The sequence below is a fragment of the Mustela erminea genome, chromosome 4, assembly GCF_009829155.1.
Source record: "Mustela erminea isolate mMusErm1 chromosome 4, mMusErm1.Pri, whole genome shotgun sequence".
NCBI lineage: Eukaryota > Metazoa > Chordata > Mammalia > Carnivora > Mustelidae > Mustela > Mustela erminea.
Window position 1 is genome coordinate 77,906,842 of NC_045617.1, and position 19,878 is coordinate 77,926,719.

At 37.5% G+C, this 19,878-nt stretch overlaps 1 protein-coding gene across 1 annotated transcript in view; it reads left to right on the plus strand.

Annotated features, from left to right (window-relative positions):
- The first annotated feature begins 343 nt into the window (after window positions 1–343).
- Window positions 344–19,878, plus strand: part of SERINC1 (serine incorporator 1) — a 34,888-nt gene continuing 15,353 nt past the window's right edge. Inside the window, exons 1-3 of the mRNA XM_032339666.1 lie at window positions 344–495; window positions 16,327–16,488; window positions 19,351–19,520. Coding sequence (XP_032195557.1) covers window positions 457–495; window positions 16,327–16,488; window positions 19,351–19,520 — 371 coding nt within the window. The 5' untranslated portion in view covers window positions 344–456. The remainder of the gene's footprint in view (window positions 496–16,326; window positions 16,489–19,350; window positions 19,521–19,878) is intronic.

Sequence of the window (19,878 nt, forward strand, 5' to 3'; positions counted from 1 at the left end):
AAAGACGCTAAAGTGTAAAAACGAGAAATAAGTGGACGAACGTATGAGCACCGAGAAGGCAATCCTTCAAAAGCGGTTAGAGGACAAAATCATCAAGCACCACCTCAGCCTCTACTGAACCCAAACTCAAACATTAAGCAAAGGTGAGTTTTTCTCACATCGTTTCCTTAATGTAGCAAACTACGATCACTGCATTGGCCAAAAACTTCCGCCGGCGGTGTTAAAAGAATCCTGCTCCGAAAGCAGCCCCAAACTCCAAGAATGCGCACGCGCAATCTCATCACGACGCCCTCCTCCACCCCACCCAAGTCAGGCCTCAAAGGAAGTGACGCAAAGCTGAGGGGCGGGGTGAGCTATGCGCCGGAAGTGGCTCGCAAATAGTAAATAAGGCCCGAAAGGGTGGAGAGGTACTGTCTCCATCTTGTTGCCTGTCGGTGCTCCTGCGACGTTGCGGAGATGGGGAACGTCTTGGGACTGTGCTCCATGGCGAGCTGGGTAAGGAGGTTTTTAGTGACCTTCATGGTGCTAAGCGTTAGAGGCGAAGGCGACAGGAACCCGAGCCGGGCTGGATGGGTTGCAGAGGTAACGTGGTACCCCACCCAACAGGGAGTGCCTTCCGTCCCCATTTTCTCCCTGTATCCCGTGGTCACGCCAGTTCAGCTTTAGGGCCCTGAGTCTTGGGTAGAGCTGTCAGCAGTGGCCGTGAGGAGCAGTGAGATGGAAAGGTAAACCCCGATGGGAGAAGCAAAGACAAGACAGCTGTAGTTTCCCACCCCTAACCGTCTTTCATGAGTAGCTTTCATGAAAGCTACTCCCCATTCTTCTAGGTCCCTTTTTGTTGCTCTTTTTCCTGTGTCTGCGTAGGCCGTCTGTACGTAGGTTTTAGGCCCATTCCGTGGAGTACCCTGTCTTTTCTCGTCCTGTTCCCAGCGACCTCAGACTGCAGCACTGTCATCCCTGGAGGCATGTCGGCCTCTTTGTTCTGTCGGGCGGACTCTGCAGTTAAACGCCCGCTATTTGGGACAGCTTGGTGGTAATATTTACTAATACTGTTTAGTCTTAGCTCTGTGGCTGGGTCCTCGACCTTCATGCTAGGAAGAAATTACTGTATTTCTCAAGTAATAAATGTATGTATCTGTAAAAGCTGGTCAGTTCAGTGGTGTTACAAATCTTGTATCTTGACGTAAAGCATACTTCTGTAATCTGAAATTTCATGTTTAATTCGGTGTAGGTTGCATTTTAATTAGATAGCATCGTTAGAGTGATACAATTTTTCATTATAGTGGTACAGTTTCTTTATTCAGGTGGTGCAAATAAACTTCAGTTTAAGATAATCATTCCACCCCCTCCCCCGGACTGCATATTAACATTAGAGTTACTAAAGTTATTTTTAATTTTGGGCGAGGTATTTGCGTTAAAATCATATTTCATTAATCCATGATTTCTAAATTCCACTTCTAATGCTTGTCGGATTTCCCAAATGATTCCCATTATATACACGAGTCCGAATTTTACATAAATTTTACATAAATCACTATTTTTTCATAAAGTTCTGATATTGCTTGAACTGTGTTAAATTTTAATAAAATAATACCTGGAGGTTGTTAATTCAACTGAGATCATTCTCTTGATTATATTTCTTGTAGTTGGGCATGGAAAACAGGTATTTTTAATCTCAGTAATAAACTGGAATATCTACTTGAGTCTGTTTAATACAAAAGAGGCATAGGGTAATAAATGTATTACAGAATAATAAATTTTAAAACATTACTTTTATTTTTGGGGGGTAGGAAGAATGTGTGATTTGTAAAGTCAGATTTTGGCCATTTACCAAGTAGGCATGTTCTTTGTGTATAGTAAAGACTTAAAAGGAGGGATTCATGTTTCCAGTTTTGTTCTCCTCTCCAGAACCATGATGAACACCTTTTTTTTCCCTTAAAAAACAATTATGGTTGGGGGAGGGGTGTAAAGGATTTTTTAATATATATTTTTTATGTTTATGTGTTTTAAATCAGAAAATCACTTTAGTGAACAATATGGAAAATTATATTCCTATTAAAATTTTTACAACTATTTCTTCACCTTTATTGACTAGGAAACTGATAAAATTGACACTGCATTTTAGTCACTGTTAATAAGTCACTATCTCTGGCAGGTAGGCTGGGTGGCCAAGGTTGATCTTAAATGTGCTAGATTATGGTGGCCAGCCTAGGAATTGACTCTGTAGTATGTAATTCTATGTAGTATATGATACTACCTCCTTTCATTCTTGGTGCTTTTGTCTCTGTTCATGAACTGTTCAGTTTTAGTGTAGTTTGTTAGCAACTGGAGGGGATTTTGTCTTGCATTAAGTCCGATTTTTCAACAGTCTTAATAGTCAATATGCTTATTTACTTAAAGGTTTTGACAAATCCAAAACTTAATCAAATTTTCAAAAGTACTCAAGTCATTAAATTAGAACAGTTAAACTGTATCTAAACAAGGCTTACTTTTTACTCAGATTTTTTGAGGCTTAATCTGTTTTTTGTATGTTTTTTTTTCTGATTTATTTATAAGACAGCTGTAGAAAATTTCTGAGCTATAAAAAAAGCACATAAAAGAAAAAATACATGTTCTACTATTGTGTATTGATTGGAGCTTTAATTATTATTTTGAGCTTCTTTGGTAAGTGTCCTAGAATTAGATTGATCATAAATCTTGGTTCATGTGGCTGTCTTTTGGATCGGTGACTACATTAACCACTTAAATATCTGGATCTTTCACCTAATCCTGGAACTACATTACCAGCAATTTTTGCCTACTTAAGTGCTTTTCTCCACCCCAATATCAACAATGATACTAAGGACTAGAATTGATTTTTTGAATGATTGGACTTCATTTTTTTTGTCCAAGATACTTAGTATTACTTAAGAAGAAAGAGCTAGTGATTACTGCCTACATATTTTGTGTCAGCTTTTGCTAGATTTTTATTTTTTAGTACGATGACTTGTTTTTGCAGAAATGATTCATAGTCACTGAATAGTCAAGCATAGCAGAGTACACAAAGTTAAAGTGTCACACACACACACAAAAAATGCCACTACCAATAATATTCCTTCTCTCTGTGTATATGTACATAGATGGATCATGGCATGCTAAACATGTATTTTTAAACAAAGCATTAAATCTAATTCTTCTGGAATTGAATTTGGGCTGTGTGGTTCCCTTAACTTTCCACATAAATTTTTAAAGCAACTGATTTATTTCTACCAGCCTCCTGCTGGGATTGTGATTGGAATTTGGTTGTCTATAGGCAAGTTTGGAAAGAATTGACATCTTAAAATACTGAGTTTTCAATTCATGAGCCCAGAGTATCTTGCCGTTTATTTAAGTCTTTGTTTCATCATTGTTTTCTAATATTCATCATTTGGGATCTAGTATATATTTCATTAGATTTATACTTTAGTATTTTTGTTTAATTTCAGTTTTCAGTTGTTTTCTGTTGGTATGTTGGATTATGATTAATGTGTGTATAATGACCTTGTATCTTGGGACCTTGTTAAACTTCCTTGTACTTCTAGTAGCATTTTTAAGTTTTTTTGGATTTCCATGTAAACAGTTATTTGTGAATGGAAGAGTTTTAGTTTTCCCTTTCCTGTGTATATTCCTTTTTTTTTAAAGCTTTTTTTTTTTAAGATTTTTATTTATTTATCAGAGAGAGAGAGGGGGAGAGAGCGAGCACAGGCAGACAGAATGGCAGGCAGAGGCAGAGGGAGAAGCAGGCTCCCTGCCGAGCAAGGAGCCCGATGTGGGACTCCATCCCAGGACGCTGGGATCATGACCTGAGCCGAAGGCAGCTGCTTAACCAACTGAGCCACCCAGGCGTCCCTGTATATTCCTTTTTTTTTTTTTTAATTGTCTTCTTGTATGGACTTGACCCTCTAGTGTGAAGTTAAATATCTGTGATGAGAGCAGATACCCTTGCCTCGTTTTGACCTTAGGGGAAATAGACTTTCACCATGATGGCAGCTATAGATTTCTTGTAAATACACTTTATCAAGTTGAGGATATGGTGTTTTCTTTGCAGAAAGTTTTGTTCGATCTGTCATGTGTGGCTATTGAATTTTGTCAAGTAATTTTCCTCCATCAGTTGAGATGACCATAAATGGTTTTTCCTTATTATGTGAATATGATGAATTGCATTGGTTGATTTTCAGAAATTCAGTCAGCCTTAATTTTTCTCACTAAACCCTACCTGGTTACAATGTATTATCCTTTCTTTATTATTTTATTTATTTATTTATTTATTGAATTTTATTTAGCAGGGAGAGAGAGAGTGAGAGAGCAAGCATACAAGCAGGGGGAGCTGCAGGCAGAGGGAGAAGCAGGCTCCCTGCTGAGCAGGGACACCTCCCCCATCCCCGCCGTGGGGGGGCTCCATCCCCAGGACCCTAGAACAATGATCTGAGCCAGAAGCAGATGCTTAACCAACTGAGTCACCCAGGCATCCCATACAGCCTTTATTTTTAAAGGTTTCTCTAGGGGCACCTGGGTGGCTCAGTTTTGTGTCTGACTCTTAATTCTGTTCAGGTCATGATCTCAGTGTCGTAAGATTGAAACCTGTTTTGGTCTCTGCAGTGAGCATGGAGTCTGCTTAAGATTCTCTCTCGCCCTTTCCCCCGTCCCTCCCCCCACCCACTTTTACACTCATGCTGTCCTTCTTACTTTAAAAAAGTGGGGGGTTCTTTAGAGTAGTCTTAGGTTCATAGAATAATTGAGAGAAAGATAACAAAGATTTCCCATATATCCCCTGAACCTACATCCCCCATCAGAGTGATACATTTATTAAAATTAATGAACCTATGAACCTACAGTGACACATAATCACCCAAAGTCTGTAGTTACAGTATGGTTCCCTCTTGGTGTTGGACACTCTGGGAGTTTGGGCAAATGTATAATGACATGTAGCCACCATTATAGTAGTATACAGAATATTTTTACTCCCCTTAAAATCCTCTATGCCTTGCCTATTCATTCCTGTACCTACTCCAGTCACTGATCTTACTGTCTCCACAGTTTTGCCTTTTCCAGAATTTCATACAGTCGAAGTCATACAAGTTGTAGTCTTTTCACATTGCCTTCTTTTAGTTAGTAATACCCATCTAAGGTTTCTTCATGTCTTTTCATGGCTTGAGAGCTCCTTTGTTTTCAGCACTGCATAATGTACAATTTTTTAGAGATACCATAGTTGATTAGTTCATTCACCTACGAAAGGACATTTTGATTGCTTCCAAGTTTGGGCATTTAGGAATAAAGCTACTATAAATATCCATTTACAGGCTTTTGTATGTACATGAGTTTTAATATGCATTTCCCATATGCATATGAAATATGTAGAAGGTCCTTTTATATGCTTATTTGCCATCTATAATTTGGTGAGGTGTCCAGTGACCCTTTTTCTTTTCTTCTTTTTTTTTTTATTAACATGTAATAATGTATTACTTGTTTCAGGGGTACAGGTCTGTGAATCATACGTCTTACACCATTCATAGCACTCACCATAGCACATATCCTCTCCAATGTCCATAACCCAGCCTACCTATCTGCCCGCCCCCACGCCCACCAACCCCAGCAGCCCTCAGTTTGTTTTCTGAGATTAAGAGTCTTTTATGGTTTAGCTCCCTCCCCAGTTCCATCTTGTTTCATTTTTCCCTCCTTTCCCCCGCAACCCCTGCCCTGCCTCTAAAATTCCTCATCAGAGAGATCATATGACAATTCTTTTTCTCTGATTGACTTATTTCGCTTAGCCTAATATCCTCTAGTTCCATCCACATCATTGCAAATGGCAAGATTTTGTGTTTTTTTGATGAGCTGCATAATATTCCATTGTATACCCCCCCCCCCCCACACACACACACCACTTTTTCTTCATCCATTCATCTGTTGATGACATCTAGGTTCTTTCCATAGTTTGGCTATTGTGGACATTGCTGCTATAAATATTCAGGTGCACATACTCCTTGTTTGTATCTTTAGGATAAATACTCAGTAGTGTGATTGCTGGGTCATAGGGTACTTCTGTTTTCAACTTTCTGAGGAAGCTCCATACTGTTTCCCAGAGTGGCTGCCCCAGCTTGCATTCCCATCAACAGTGTAGGAGGGTTCTCCTTTCTCTGCATCCTCTCCAACATCTGTTGTTTCCTGACTGGTTAATTTTAGCCATTCTGACTGGTGTGAGGTGGTATCGATTTGTATTTCCCTGGTGCCAAGTGATGTTGAGCAGTTTTTCCTCTGTCTGATGGCCATTTGGATGTCTTTGCAGAAATGTCTATTCATGTCTCTTGCCCATTTCTTAATTGGATTATTTGTTCTTTGGGCATTGAGTTTGATTAGTTCTTATAGGGGGTATCCAAAACCAGCCCTTTATTTGGTAAGTCATTTGCAAGTATCTGTGGAAAAGCTTTTGATCTTGATGAAGTCCCAGTAGTTCATTTTTGCCCTAGCTTCCCTTGCCTTTAGCGATGTTTCTAGGAAGAAGTTGGTGTGGCTGAGATTGAAGGGGTAGCTGCCTGTGTTCTCCTCAAGGGTTTTGATGGATTCCTGTCTCACATTGAGGTCTTTCATCTATTTTGAGTCTATTTTTGTGTGTGGTGTAAGGAAATGGTCTAGTTTCAATCCTCTGCATGTAGCTGTCCAATTTTCCCAACACCATTTGTTGAAGAGACTGTCTTTTTTCCATTGGACATTCTTTCTTGCTTTGTTGAAGATTAGTTGAACATTGAGTTGAGGGTCTATTTCTGGGCTCTCTATTCTGTTCCGTTGGTCTATGTGTCTGTTTTTGTGCACTACTATACTGTCTTGATGATTGCAACTTTGTAAAAGAGCTTGAAGTTTGGACTTGTGATGCCACCAACTTTGACTTTCCTTTTCAACATTCCTCTGGCTATTTAGGGTCCATATATATTTTAGGATTATTTGATTTGTTCCATGTCTTTGAAAAAAGTTGCTGGTATTTTGATAGGGATTGCATTAAATGTGTAGATTGCTTTAGGTAGCATAGACATTTTCACAATATTTGTTCATCTAATCCATGAGCATGGAACATTTTTCCATTTCTTTGTGTCTTCCTCAGTTTATTTCACGAGTACTTCATAGTTTTCTTAGTACAGATTCTTTGCCTCTTTGGTAAGTTTATTCCTAGATACCTTAAGGTTTTGGGTACAGTTGTAAATGGGAGTGACTCCTTAATTTCTCTTTTTTCTGTTCTTGCTGTTGGGGTATAGAAATAAAACTGATTTCTGTGCATTGATTTTATATCTTGACACATTACTCAGTTCTTGGATGAGTTCTAGCAGTTTTGGAGTGGATTCTTTTGGGTTTTCCACATAAAGTATATCATTTGCAAAGAGTGAGCGTTTGACTCCTTTTTTGCCGATTTGGATGCCTTTAATTTCTTTCTGTTGTCTGATTGCTGAGGCTAGGACTTCTAGTACTGTGTTGAATAGCAGTGGTGATAGTGGACATCCCTGATGTGTTCCTGACCTTAAGGGAAGAGCTGTTTTTCCCCATAGTGAATGATATTTGCTGCGGGTTTTTCAGAGATGGCTTTGATAATATTGAGGTATGTACCGTCTGTGCTTACATTGTGAAGTTTTGATCAAGAAAGGATGCTATGTATTGTCACATACTTTCTCAGCATCTATTGAGAGTATCATATGGTTCTTGTTCTTTCTTTTATTAATACATTGTATCACATTGATTGATGTATGGATGTTGAACCAAACTTGCAGCCCAGGAATAAAGCCCACTTGGTTGTGGTGAATAATTCTTTTAATGTACTGTTGGAGCCTGTTGGCTAGTATTTTGGTGAGAATTTTCACATCCGTGTTATTCAAGGATATTGGTCTGTAATTCTCCCTTTTGATTGGGTCTTTGGTTTTGGGACCAAGATAATGCTGGCCTCAAAATGAGTTTGAAGTTTCCTTCCTTTTCTGTTTTTTGGAACAGTTTCAAGAGAATACATATTAATTCTTTAAATGTTTGGTAGAATTCCCCTGGCAAGCCGTCTGGCTCTGGGCTCTTGTTGGGAGATTTTTTATGGCACCTTCAGTCTCCTCACTGGTTATGGGTCTGTTCAGGTTTTCTGTTTCTTCCTGGTTCAGTTTTAGTAGTTTTTATGTCACTAGGAATGGAACCATTTCTTCCAGATTGTCAAATTTGCTGGCGTATAGTTTGCTCATAATATGTTCTTATAATTGTTTGTATTTTTTTTTTTTGGTGTTGGTTGTGATCTTTTCTCTCTCATTCATGATTTTATTAATTTGGATCCTTTCTCTTTTTTTTTTTTTGATAAATCTGGCAAAGAGTTTATCAGTCTTACTAATTCTTCAAGGAGCCAGGTCCGAGTTTTGTTCTACTGTTCTACTGTTCTTTTGGTTTCTGGTTCATTGATTTTTGCTCTTAATATTTCTCTTCTGCTGGGTTCTTTTCAGCTCCTTTAGGTATAGGGTTAGATAGTGTACTTGAGACTGTTCTTGTTTCTTGAGAAAGGCTTGTATTGCTATATACTTTCCTCTTTTTTTTTTTTTTAAGATTTTATTTATTTGACAGAGATCACAAGTAGGCAGAGATGCAGGTAGAAAGAGGGGAAGAAGCAGGCTCCCCGCTGAGCAGAGAGCCTGATACGGGGCTCTATCCCAAGACCCTGGAATCATGACCTGAGCCGAAGGCAGAGGCTTAACCCACTGAGCCACCCAGGCTCCCCTATATACTTTCCTCTTAAGACCACCTTTGCTGTTTCCCAAAGATTCTAAACTGTTATGTTTTCATTTTCATTTGTTTCTCAGAAGTTTTTAAATTTTTCTTTAATTTCCTGGTTAACCCATTCATTCTTTAGTAGGATGCTCTTTAGCCTCCATGTATTTGAGTTCTTTCCAACTTTTCTCTTTTGATTGAGTTCTAGCTTCAGAGCATTGTGGTCTGAAAATATGCAGGGATGATCCCACTCTTTTGGTACCGGTTGAGACCTGATTTGTGACCCAGGGTGTGATTTGTTCTGGAGAATGTTCCATGTGCACTAGAGAAGAATGCATATTCTGTTGCTTTGGGATGAAAGGTTCTAAATATATCTGTGAGGTCCATCTGGTCCAGTGTGTCATTTAAAACCTTTATTTCCTTGTTGATCTTTTGCTTTAGATGCTCTGTCCATTTCAGTAAGGGGGGTGTTAAAGTTCCATACTATTACTGTATTATTGTCAATGTGCTTCTTTGATTTTGTTATTAATTGGCTTATGTAGTTGCCTGCTCCCATGTTAGGGGCATAGATATTTAAAATTGTTATTTCTTCTTGTTGGATAGACCCTTTAAGTATGATAAAGTGTCCTTCCTCATCCCTTACTAATAGCCTTCGGCTTAAAATCTAATTATATGTTAAAAGGATTGTCGCCCCAGCTTTCTTTTGATGTCCATTAGCATGGTAAATTGTTTTCCACCTCCTCACTTTAAATCTGGAGCTGTCTTTGGGTCTAAAATGAGCTTCTTATACACAGCGTAGTGATGGGTCTTGTTTTTTTATCCATTCTTATAACCTGTGTCTTTTGATTGGGGGCATTTATTCTATTCACATTTAGGGTAACTATTGAAAGAGATGAATGAAAAATGAAAGAATGAAGATCTGAATCGAGTGCCATTCTTTTGCTTGTAAGGTGACTATTACTGTATATTGTGTCTGTTCCTTTCTCATCTCTTTAAGGTCCTCTCTTAGAAGACTCCTTTCAGTATTTCCTGTAGGGCTGGTTTGGTATATGCAAATTCTCTTAATTTTTGTTTGCCCTGGAAGCGTTTTATCTCCTTCTATTTTCAATGACAGCCTAACTATATACAGTATTTGTGGCTTGCATTTTCAAGCTCAGCTGGCTCCTTAATAATTGTCATTCTGAACTCTAGTTCTGACATATTACAGATGTTTGTATTGATTAGGTCCCTAGCCATTGGTAGTGCCTTTTGTTCTTTTCTTTGTGGTGAGTTTTTCTGCCTTGTCATTTTATCAGATAAGAATAGATGAATAGGAACAAAATACCAAAAGAGTAGCAACAACCTCAGAAAAATATACACTAACGAATCAGAAGAGACCTGAAACCAGGGGGAGAAGATTGGGGGGGGGGGGAAAGGAGGGGGATATACATACACGCACACACATATATATACACATATACAAATACATGTACATATACATATACATACACTAATTAGATTGGTGAAGAGAACAGAGCCACACGCTTGATTTTGGGTGTATTTTGGTCTGTTAGAAGAGACTACCTCCCAAAATTTTAAAGAAAGAAAACATATATATACAAAAATAAGGGTAAACAATGTGAAGGGATGAAAATGACTGTAAAGATGAAATTTTTAAAAGATTCTAAACAAGGAATTGATAAGTTGGTTGGGGGAAAAAAAAAAGGGAAAAAATGTGATCAGGCTGGAGATTAGAACATAGCCATGTACCAGATTTAGGGTATATTTTGATTAGAAGAAATTGTATCCCAAAATTTTAAAGAAAAATCTATATGTAAACAAAAAATAAGGTTAAATACAATGAAGGGGTAAAATATGATTATAACAAAGAAAAGTAAAAAAAGATTTTTAAAAAGATATTGGTAAGATAAAATAGTTAAAAAGCCTTAAAAAAGTAAAGAGGAAAATTTTAAAAAATTGAATATGAAAAAGAATTTTAAAAATTTTACTTTGAAAGACTAAAGAAAGGATCATGGGAGAGAAGCTGTGAACTCTTATTTGTTGCTTTTCCTAGCTCTGGAGTTCTGCAGTTCTCATAGATCAGTGAACTTGGTTTTGGCTGGATGTTTTGGGGGATCTTCTGGGGGATGGGCCTGTTGCAGGGATTCTCAAATATCTTTGCCTGAGGCAAAATTGCACCGCCCTTGTCAGGGACCAGCTAAGTAATGTGCTTAGGCGAGCTTTTGATAGCTTTTGTTCCCTGAACACTTTCTGTACAGCTTTGGAGGAGGAGAATGAAAATGGCAACCTCCAATCTGTGGCCCTGGAGGAGGCAAGAGCTCGGGGCCCCACTCCTCAGTGCACTTCCAGTGAAAAACAGTCAATCACTCCCATCTCCCTGGTTTCCGGCTGTGCTCTGTGCACTCCTGGCCTGTGACCGAGCATTTTTATCTCTGGTGCACAGCACCATTTGGAGTCTCCAAACCCAGCAGATTCCTGCAGCGCTACTGCACTGCCTCTCCCAGAGGAGGAAGGAGAGAGTCTCCCCAGATCCGCCTCTTGTGTGGTCTCTGCTCAAAGAGTAGTGGTCCGACTGTGCCTCAGATCACAGTTTAAAATAACCCTGAGTTGAGAACCCCCTTCTTAGCTCCATCTCTGCAGCAAGCTTCCCTGCTTCAATACCTGGGAGCTCTGCCACACTCAGGCACCCCTGGTCTTTCTGTGACCCCATGGTTCCTGAGACCACACTGTCCCCATGAGGGTTCCATCCACCCCACCCCCCAGGTAGCCTGTGGAACAACATCACTCAGTGGAGCAGTCCTCTAAAAGTTCTGATTTTTGCTCTGGTGCTCCACTGCTTGCAGGGAGCTGGCCCTTCCTGCTGTGTTATATCTTCCTATGGCTTCAGATTCACTTCTCCCCAAGTCCTACCTTCCAGAAAGTGGTTGATTTTTTCTGTTCCTAGAATTGCTATTCTCGTCTAGCTCTAGCTGTTGGGCTTGTAGGTGTTCAGAATGGTTTGATAACTATCTAGCTGAACTCCTTGGACCTGATGATATTTCTGTCTCTTACTTCTCCATCTTGCTCCCTCCTCTGTTTGATTTTTTTTTTTTAAGGTAGAAGCGCAGATTGTTCCATTGAAATCTTCATTTTGTCTAATGTAGTTATTTAGTACTGTAAGTTTCACAAATGTAATGTGTTATTTTCATTTGTTGTAACTTCTTTTAGGTATTTTTTTCCCCCTGTGGGTTATATAGAAGTGTGTTACTTAGTTTCCATATATTTTTTCTTTTACTGATTTCTAACTTAATTCTATTGTTGGTCAAGAATACATGGTGGTGGTTTGATTTGAGACATTTTGCATCTTTATTGAAATTTGAGATTTGTTTTATGGCCAAAAATGTGGTCTGTTTTGGTGCATTCTGGAAAACAATTTGTGCCCTACTTTGGTTGTATTGAGTATTCCCTAAATGTCAGGCACAATTAATTGATAATGTACAAATTTTCTTTATCCTTACTGATTTTTGTTTGGCTTCTTAATGAGTGAGTATAAATGTGAATTTGTTATTCTTTTCAGTTTTATTGTTTTTCCCTAGCGTATTTTGAAGTTCTCTTATTAAATGTAGAAATATGTAGGATTAGTGGTCTCCTCCATGAATATACCCATGTATGTCTCCTTTTCATTATGAAGTGTCCCTCCTTAACGTTGGTAGGTTCTTTGCTCTGAAATCAATTTAGTCTGGTACTACTATAGCATGGTATTTATTTTTTCTTTCTTTCACTCTTAACCTATATGCATTTTTATATTTAAGTAAGATTCCTATAGAAGAGAGAATTGGATCTCAAGATTTTATCTAACATAGTCTCTGCCTTTTTGTTGGGAGTCTTTATGCCATTTACATTTAGTGTGATTATGGTTGGGCTTAAATCAACCATTTTTCTATTTTTTATTTTCTGTTTGTGTATTTGTTTTCTGTAGGGTTTTTTGTTTTGTTTTGTTTTTTGCCTTACTTTACGTTAATTAGCCATTTTTAGTATTGTTTTATTTGCATAACTTTACTAGTATACTTCTTTGCCTTGAGTTTCTCAGAAGTCACTCTAGGGTGTATATTATTCATTTTTAACTTTCTACAATCTGTTTTCATTCATTCATTCAGTCATGCCACTTACAGTTTAATAATCGTGCAGTAGTATAAAGTTGAATGTCTTGAATGTCTCCTCTTGCATGCTGTTTGTAGTCATCATATTATTTTTCTTCCACCTTTGTTATAACTGCCCACAGTATTTTTGCTTTAGTTTTAATCGTTTTAATAGTTTTAAACACAACTAATGAATCATTGGACACTACATCAGAAACTAAGGATAGGTACGTAAGTGGCTAACTGAACATAATAAAAGGATAATTATCCTTTAAAGGATTTCCTTATATTTTGCCATTTGCATTGTTCTTAATTCCTTTTATATAGATCTGCTGTCTGGTCTGATCTTTCTTCTGCTTGAAGGATTTCCTTCAACATTTCTGGTAGTTCAGGTCTGCTAGTTTTGGATTCTTTTGTCCTTTGTCTGAAAGTGGTTTTATATTACATTCATTTTTGAAAGACTTTCCCTGAGCCTAAAATTTTAATGTTTGTGGGGTTTTATTTATTTATTTATTTATTTATTTATTTATTTATTTTAAAAAGATTTTATTTATTTCTTTGACAGAGAGACATCACAAGTAGGCAGAGAGGCAGGCAGAGAGAGAGAGAGGAGGAGGAAGGCTCCCTGCCAAGCAGAGAGCCCGATGCGGGACTCGATCCCAGGACCTTGAGATCATGACCTGAGCTGAAGGCAGAGGCTTAACCCACTGAGCCACTCAGGCGCCCTGTTTGTGGTTTTTTTAATGCGTTAGCCATTTTTAAATTATATTTGACTTATTCCTTTGTTTTTATATATATAATAAGCCTTAATTTTTTTGCCTTCTTTTTAAATATATCTCTATTTAAGGTTGTTTTTAAGCTGTTTGTGGTATAAGTTGTTATGGTTTTCCTCATGTTTATTTTTCTAGAATTTCATTGAGCTTGGATCTGGGAATTTATAATCTTGATTAAATTGGGGGATATTTTGACAATTATTTCCTCAGTAGCACTCTTCTGGTCATCTCCCGTTTTGAGAACTCCAGTTTCACTTATATTAGGCAGCTTGAAGTTGTCAACGTTGCTCTTTTCATTTTTATCCTAGCATTTTTGTCTCACTTGTTTTGCTGTGTTTTGGGGTTCACTGATCTTTTTTTGCAGTATGTTAGTATTTTTTGGTTTATTTTATTTTTCATTTCTACAGGTTCTGTGTAGATCTTTTATATTATCTTCTATGGCTCTCCTTAACATATTGATGGGGTTTTTAAAATCTCCTTCATATTCCTTGAGAGTATAAAGTACAGTTAAAATAGTAGTGTTATGCCATTGTCTATAATTCAGTCATCTGTGTTTAATCAGATTTATTTTGACTGATTGATTCTTATTAAAAGTTGTGTTTTCCTAGGGCGCCTGGGTGGCTCAGGGGGTTAAAGCCTCTGCCTTCGGCTCAGGTCATGATCCCAGGGTCCTGGGATCAGGCCCCACATCAGGCTCTCTGCTCAGCAGGGAGCCTGCTTTCCCCTTCTCTGTCTGCCTGCCTGCCTCTCTGCCTACTTGTGATCTCTCTCTGTCAAATAAATAAAACCTTTAAAAAAAAAGTTGTATTTTCCTATTTTCTTGCATAACTGTCAAATTTTTATTAGATGTCAGGTATTGTAAATTTTATTTTCATGGATATTGGATGTACTTGTATTTTAAAAAGAAAATATTGGAGGCTTTGTTCTTGGGCATAGGTGAGTTACTTAAAGAAAATTTGATGTTTTTGATGTTTCCTTTATGCTTTGTTAAGTGAGACTGGAGTAGCCTTTAATCTTATGCCTTACTTTTATTCTGAGTAATAGCCTATAACTCATTGCCTCTTGGATTACAAGGTTTTTCCACTGGCTGGTGGGAATACCATCTCTTCCCCTCCTTGGGTATTTTATTCAGATGGTTGCAGTGATAAGTGCTTTGCTGAAGATTTAAGTTGAAGCCTCTGCAGATTTCCAGAGCTCACTTTGTAGCTTTCTTTTCTCCAGGATTGTGCCCTGTAAACTCTAGCTGCCTTTACTTTTCTCAGTGACCTCTTCTGTTCCAGCTCCCAGTTAGTTGTCTCCTTAATTCAGGTGGACTGCTGGCCCCTACTTAGATTCTCCTCCCTGTTCTGGAAGCTTTCCCCAAGCAGAAAGATGGATCAGTTCAGTCATGGAGTTCACATTGTTTCCTTTCTCAGAAATTACTGTCGTGTATTGCCTATTATTAATTGTCTGAAAAACCATTTTTTTTGTTTAACTTTTTCCATTGATTAAGGCAGTAGAGTATGTCTGGTCACTATTAACTCCCATCTTGACCTAAGTTTATAGTAATTATCTCAACCTTTTTTCTGTTTGTAATTTTATTTTCAGCTGTGTCTGTTTTGTTCCTTGATAGTATTCTTTAAGTTAGACTTTCTTTTTTCATTATCTTATTTTACTCTTTTCCCATTCCAGTTTTGAACTCTTACATTTGCTTTTTGTTATTTTTCTGTAGTTTAGGTAAAACGCTTGTACAGAATTTCCTTTTACTAAGTTTTGTTTTGTTTCAGGCAGGATTCTTCGAATGTCTCTCCCTCATCCTTTTTTCCACTTCCCCGAGGGTTGTGCTTATTTATTTATTTCTTTTGCTAGAGTATGTGTGCATAGTTGCTATGACTTTTATTTCTTTCTTTCTTAAGCTTGCTATAAACAGCTTTGTCTCTGCATTATATGGGTTGCTGTAGTGTGTAGGACTGCTGCCATACTCCCTTCCCTTGGTTTCTGAGACTTTTCCCCCAGAGCTGCAGCTCTAAGTTTGGAATATCCTAGTCTGTCCAACTGTCTGAAGTCTGATAGTATGGGGAGCTCAACCAGGGTTATGGTGAGTCCTTGTGAGAACACTTAATGCTTAACCTTTCTGAAATATTGGCAGATTCACTAATCAGTGTTCATCTCTCCTGATGAGGGAATTACCCGGTTTCCCTGGTATATTCTAGTAGTTTACTGCGGAGTTCCAGGGGAGAAAGTAAGCTAGCCTCAGTTTTCACTGTTTTCACTACTACCATCTCAGAAGAGGAAAAGATAAGGATACCAATTCCCTTTTTTTTCTCTTCTGGGGTATTTGAGAATTCTCAGAATTTTGTGAATTCACCAGTATGATACCTGGGGGCTAGAGGACAGGAGCCAGAGATGGGCTTGTTATTATTCCAGGGTTTTTTGTTTGTTTTTGCTGAAATTGCTGCTGTTGGTTTTTTTTTTTTTTCCATTGTTTTAGCTGATTTGATTTATTTTAATTGATTTAGCGGTCAAACACTTTTATTTTTAACTTTGGTCCATCTTTACACAGAAAGTACATAGAAAGTTTGTGGATAATTACATGTGAACCGAATACATTTTGTTCCTTGGTAATTACTTTAACATCACTTTTTTTTTTTTTTTGAGTAGGTGAAACAAATTCTCAGTGTATCATTTTAAAACATACTAATTTTTAATACTCTTTTCCCTAGATACCATGTTTATGTGGCAGTGCCCCATGTTTGCTGTGTCGATGCTGTCCTAGTGGAAACAACTCTACTGTAACTAGATTGATCTATGCACTTTTCCTTCTTGTTGGAGTGTGTGTAGCTTGTGTAATGCTGATACCAGGAATGGAAGAACAACTGAATAAGGTTAGTTTTTTGTTTTGTTTTTGTTTTCTTTTGTTTTAATTGATTAACTGAACCTGTAATGAGTATGCTTAAAACCAGTTGTTGGGTTTTGGAAATTGTAATGTACAAAGTAAGATAACTTATAATTCCAGTTTTAGTAATCCTAATAGTCTTTTAGGAAAGAAAGGCAATGTAAGACTAATATAAGCTTAACTTCTGTGATGGTTGTACAGAAAATGTGCTGTGGTAATAAGGAGAAATAAGTAATTCTAACCAGTTAAATATCAGAACTCAGTGGGTCTCATGGAAAAAGCAACATTCTAAGAATGAGAACTTTTATATGCAGAGATTGAAAATAGGAAGCAAAATGAGGATAAAGAGCTTGTTGAGCAGAATATGTATGCTTTAGGAAGACTGGCCTAATAATTAGAAGTCAGGTAGTTAAATGTGGAAGCTCTTTTAGTCGTGTAATCAAGAATTGTATAGGGGGCCAGCAGTAGCTTTTCTGAATGTAGAATTAACTGAATCTGGATTTGAAAACTGGCAGTGATAGAGGCATACATAATACCCAGATTCTGATTCTGGACAACTAGCAGGAAACTTACTGTTAACCATGGTGGGGAATGGGGGTGATGTGTTTTATTTAAAAAAAAAAATTTATTTTCAGGGAGTCAGGTTATAAAAGGAAATGAGGAAAATACTCATTTAGTTTATAAAACGTTGACTTAGGAATATTGCACCACATAGGTGTTCAAGAAAGTGTGTGTGTGTATCTAACAGGAAGTAGAAAACACAGTATGTAACAAAAAAGAAATCTTAGCTGGAGGTGTTTTGGGAATGGAAATGAAAGTTGAAACCATGGCAGCATATGCTGAAGAAGACCATTCAAAGTGAGCAGACTGTAACTTTTACAAAAGCTGTTATTGAAAGGGGTTGGTAGAGAAAAGGGAGCTTTAGAAGGAACAATGAAATGGGGTGAAACAAGTGAATGCCCTGTTGTGCATACCTTAGGAAGAAAGTATTTGACAGCCAGTATATCATTAGTTTTTTGAGAAAGTGATTTCTTTAGAGTGCTGGGATTAGAAGTGGAAGGAGACCCAAATAGCTGTGAGGAAATGTATCTAGTAGTTATAAACTGCTGATTCGAGGAGTTTTGTAACAAAGATGATGGTCTCAGAGGGCAGCTGAGTTAAGGATGAGATTTAATCATTTATATTTTGATATGAGCTTTAATCTGTATGCGGGAGAGAGGGAGGAGGTGATCAAGAGAAGTTACAGAAGTTGGCTTTCCACCAAGACAAGACGAATGATAACAGAAAATTTGAGGTTGAGAAGGATAGTATGGCAGTTGACCTCCGTTTTAAAGCACAGTATCTGCTTGATGTTGGCTTTAGGGTAAGGAAAGATGGTGAAAGTTTGGAAAATGAGATTTTTACGATTTTAGAAGAACTAGCATTGTACATAGTAAATGTGGATGACCAGCTAATGTTACTCAAGTCCTTGGCTATAAGCAAAAGACATACGGTTTTGTCATGGATCCAGTTGACTGTGGTTTTAAATAGTTTAGATGGTAGATGTTAATTCTCATCACCAAATGTTTCTGCTTCTCTGCTTTCTGAAGGTCATCAATGATTTGCATTTCCTAGAGTGCCATGTCTTTAATACTTATTCATCAGTGAGTTGTGAGTTGAAGAAATACATATCAGCTTCTACTTACTGATAGAAGATTTCCTTTTTTCAATTTGTCACAACATGTACATCATTTGAAATGGTGGCTTCTCCAACAGCCTGGACTCCTGAAGTGATTATCAAAACCAGTTACGTACATGCACAAGAGCAAGAACTATATATTTGCTGTTTTAAGCCACTGATACTTGGGGATTGTTACTGAACTAGCTTAACCTAATCTTAACCTGACTAATTAGTGATGGGAATTTGCCAGGTAGTGTCCTGCTACCACACAAGGGAGTGGGATAATTAAGGATGTCTAGTTGTGACGTGTTGCAAGTGAGTATGGGTAAGTATATACTGCCCTAGGGCTTACACTGGGTTGGAAGGGTGAGATTTAAGTGAGACCAGGAAAGGGTTTATAGACTGTGCAGGAGCTAGCAAAAGGAAGTAGTGCCTGTCCATTAGCTTAAACACAATTATAAGTTCTTGGTTTTAAAGGCACAAATTAACAGTCATATTTGGCATATCCATTTGCTTTAACATTTTCTAGAGGAAATTTGTTCTCATATGTAGTAGTAGTGTATGTGGTTCTGAGGATTGCTCCCATTTATTTCATTTAAGGTCCTTTTGTTTTGTTTTTTGTATGTGTGTGTTCAGATTCCAGTGTGACTTTCAGTAATGGCCATCCAGTTTTTTTCAGATTTCTAAGTTAAAATAAATCAGTGGCAGCTATTTTTTAATCCAGATCAATTCATTATCAAAAATAACACTTGTAGAATAAGAGACCAAAACTCAAAATGTATTTAGGTCACATTGGCTTCAAGAAGCTATCGTTGTTTTCCTTGGTATTTAGAAGCTGACTTAACTTTATAATTCCTTGAGCTTTTTTTGATTGTATTTCTTTCTTATACAGATATTTGAGATATCACAGGAGAATGCAAGGGAGAATGCAAGTTTTAGGACATTTGGACTAAGTCTGCAAGTCAAAATAAACATCCAGTTTTGGATCAGTTTATAGTTTATCATGGGTTCAAAAAAGTGAAAAGAAAGTTAATTATCTAGCTGATGAAAATGTCCAGACTTACCTTGCTTACATATTCAGCAGAAACTGTAAAACATATTTCTGTTTTCTAAACCTGAAAACTATCTGATTACCTAGAACTTGTCTTTATTTGAAAAAATTCGACATCGTAAACTCTTTGTTTTTTCTAGATTCCTGGATTTTGTGAAAATGAAAAAGGCATTGTTCCTTGTAATATTTTGGTTGGCTATAAAGCTGTGTACCGTTTGTGCTTTGGCTTGGCTATGTTCTATCTTCTCCTCTCTCTCCTAATGATCAAAGTGAAGAGTAGCAGTGATCCAAGAGCTGCAGTGCATAATGGGTATGTCTTTGAATAATACAAAAGTCTAGGTAGTGTTTTCTCAGTTATTTTAGTTTGTCTAAAGAAACTATAAAATAAGTTATGCAATTTTCAGATTTGTTATTCATGAATGACCAGGTAAAAATATCTTTTTGTCTTTACTGAGAATATCAGATTTTAGAAATATAAATATTAAATAGTAACCTTGGGTCATTTATTGGTATAATCTCTGATGCATGATGTTTTATAGTTCATGATAAAAAGAGGATTTACTGGGGCACCTGGGTGCGGCAGTCAGTGAGCACCCGACTCTGGGTTTTGGCTCAGGTCATGATCTGAGGGTCATGAGATTTAGCCCGCCTCGGGCTCCACACTCAGT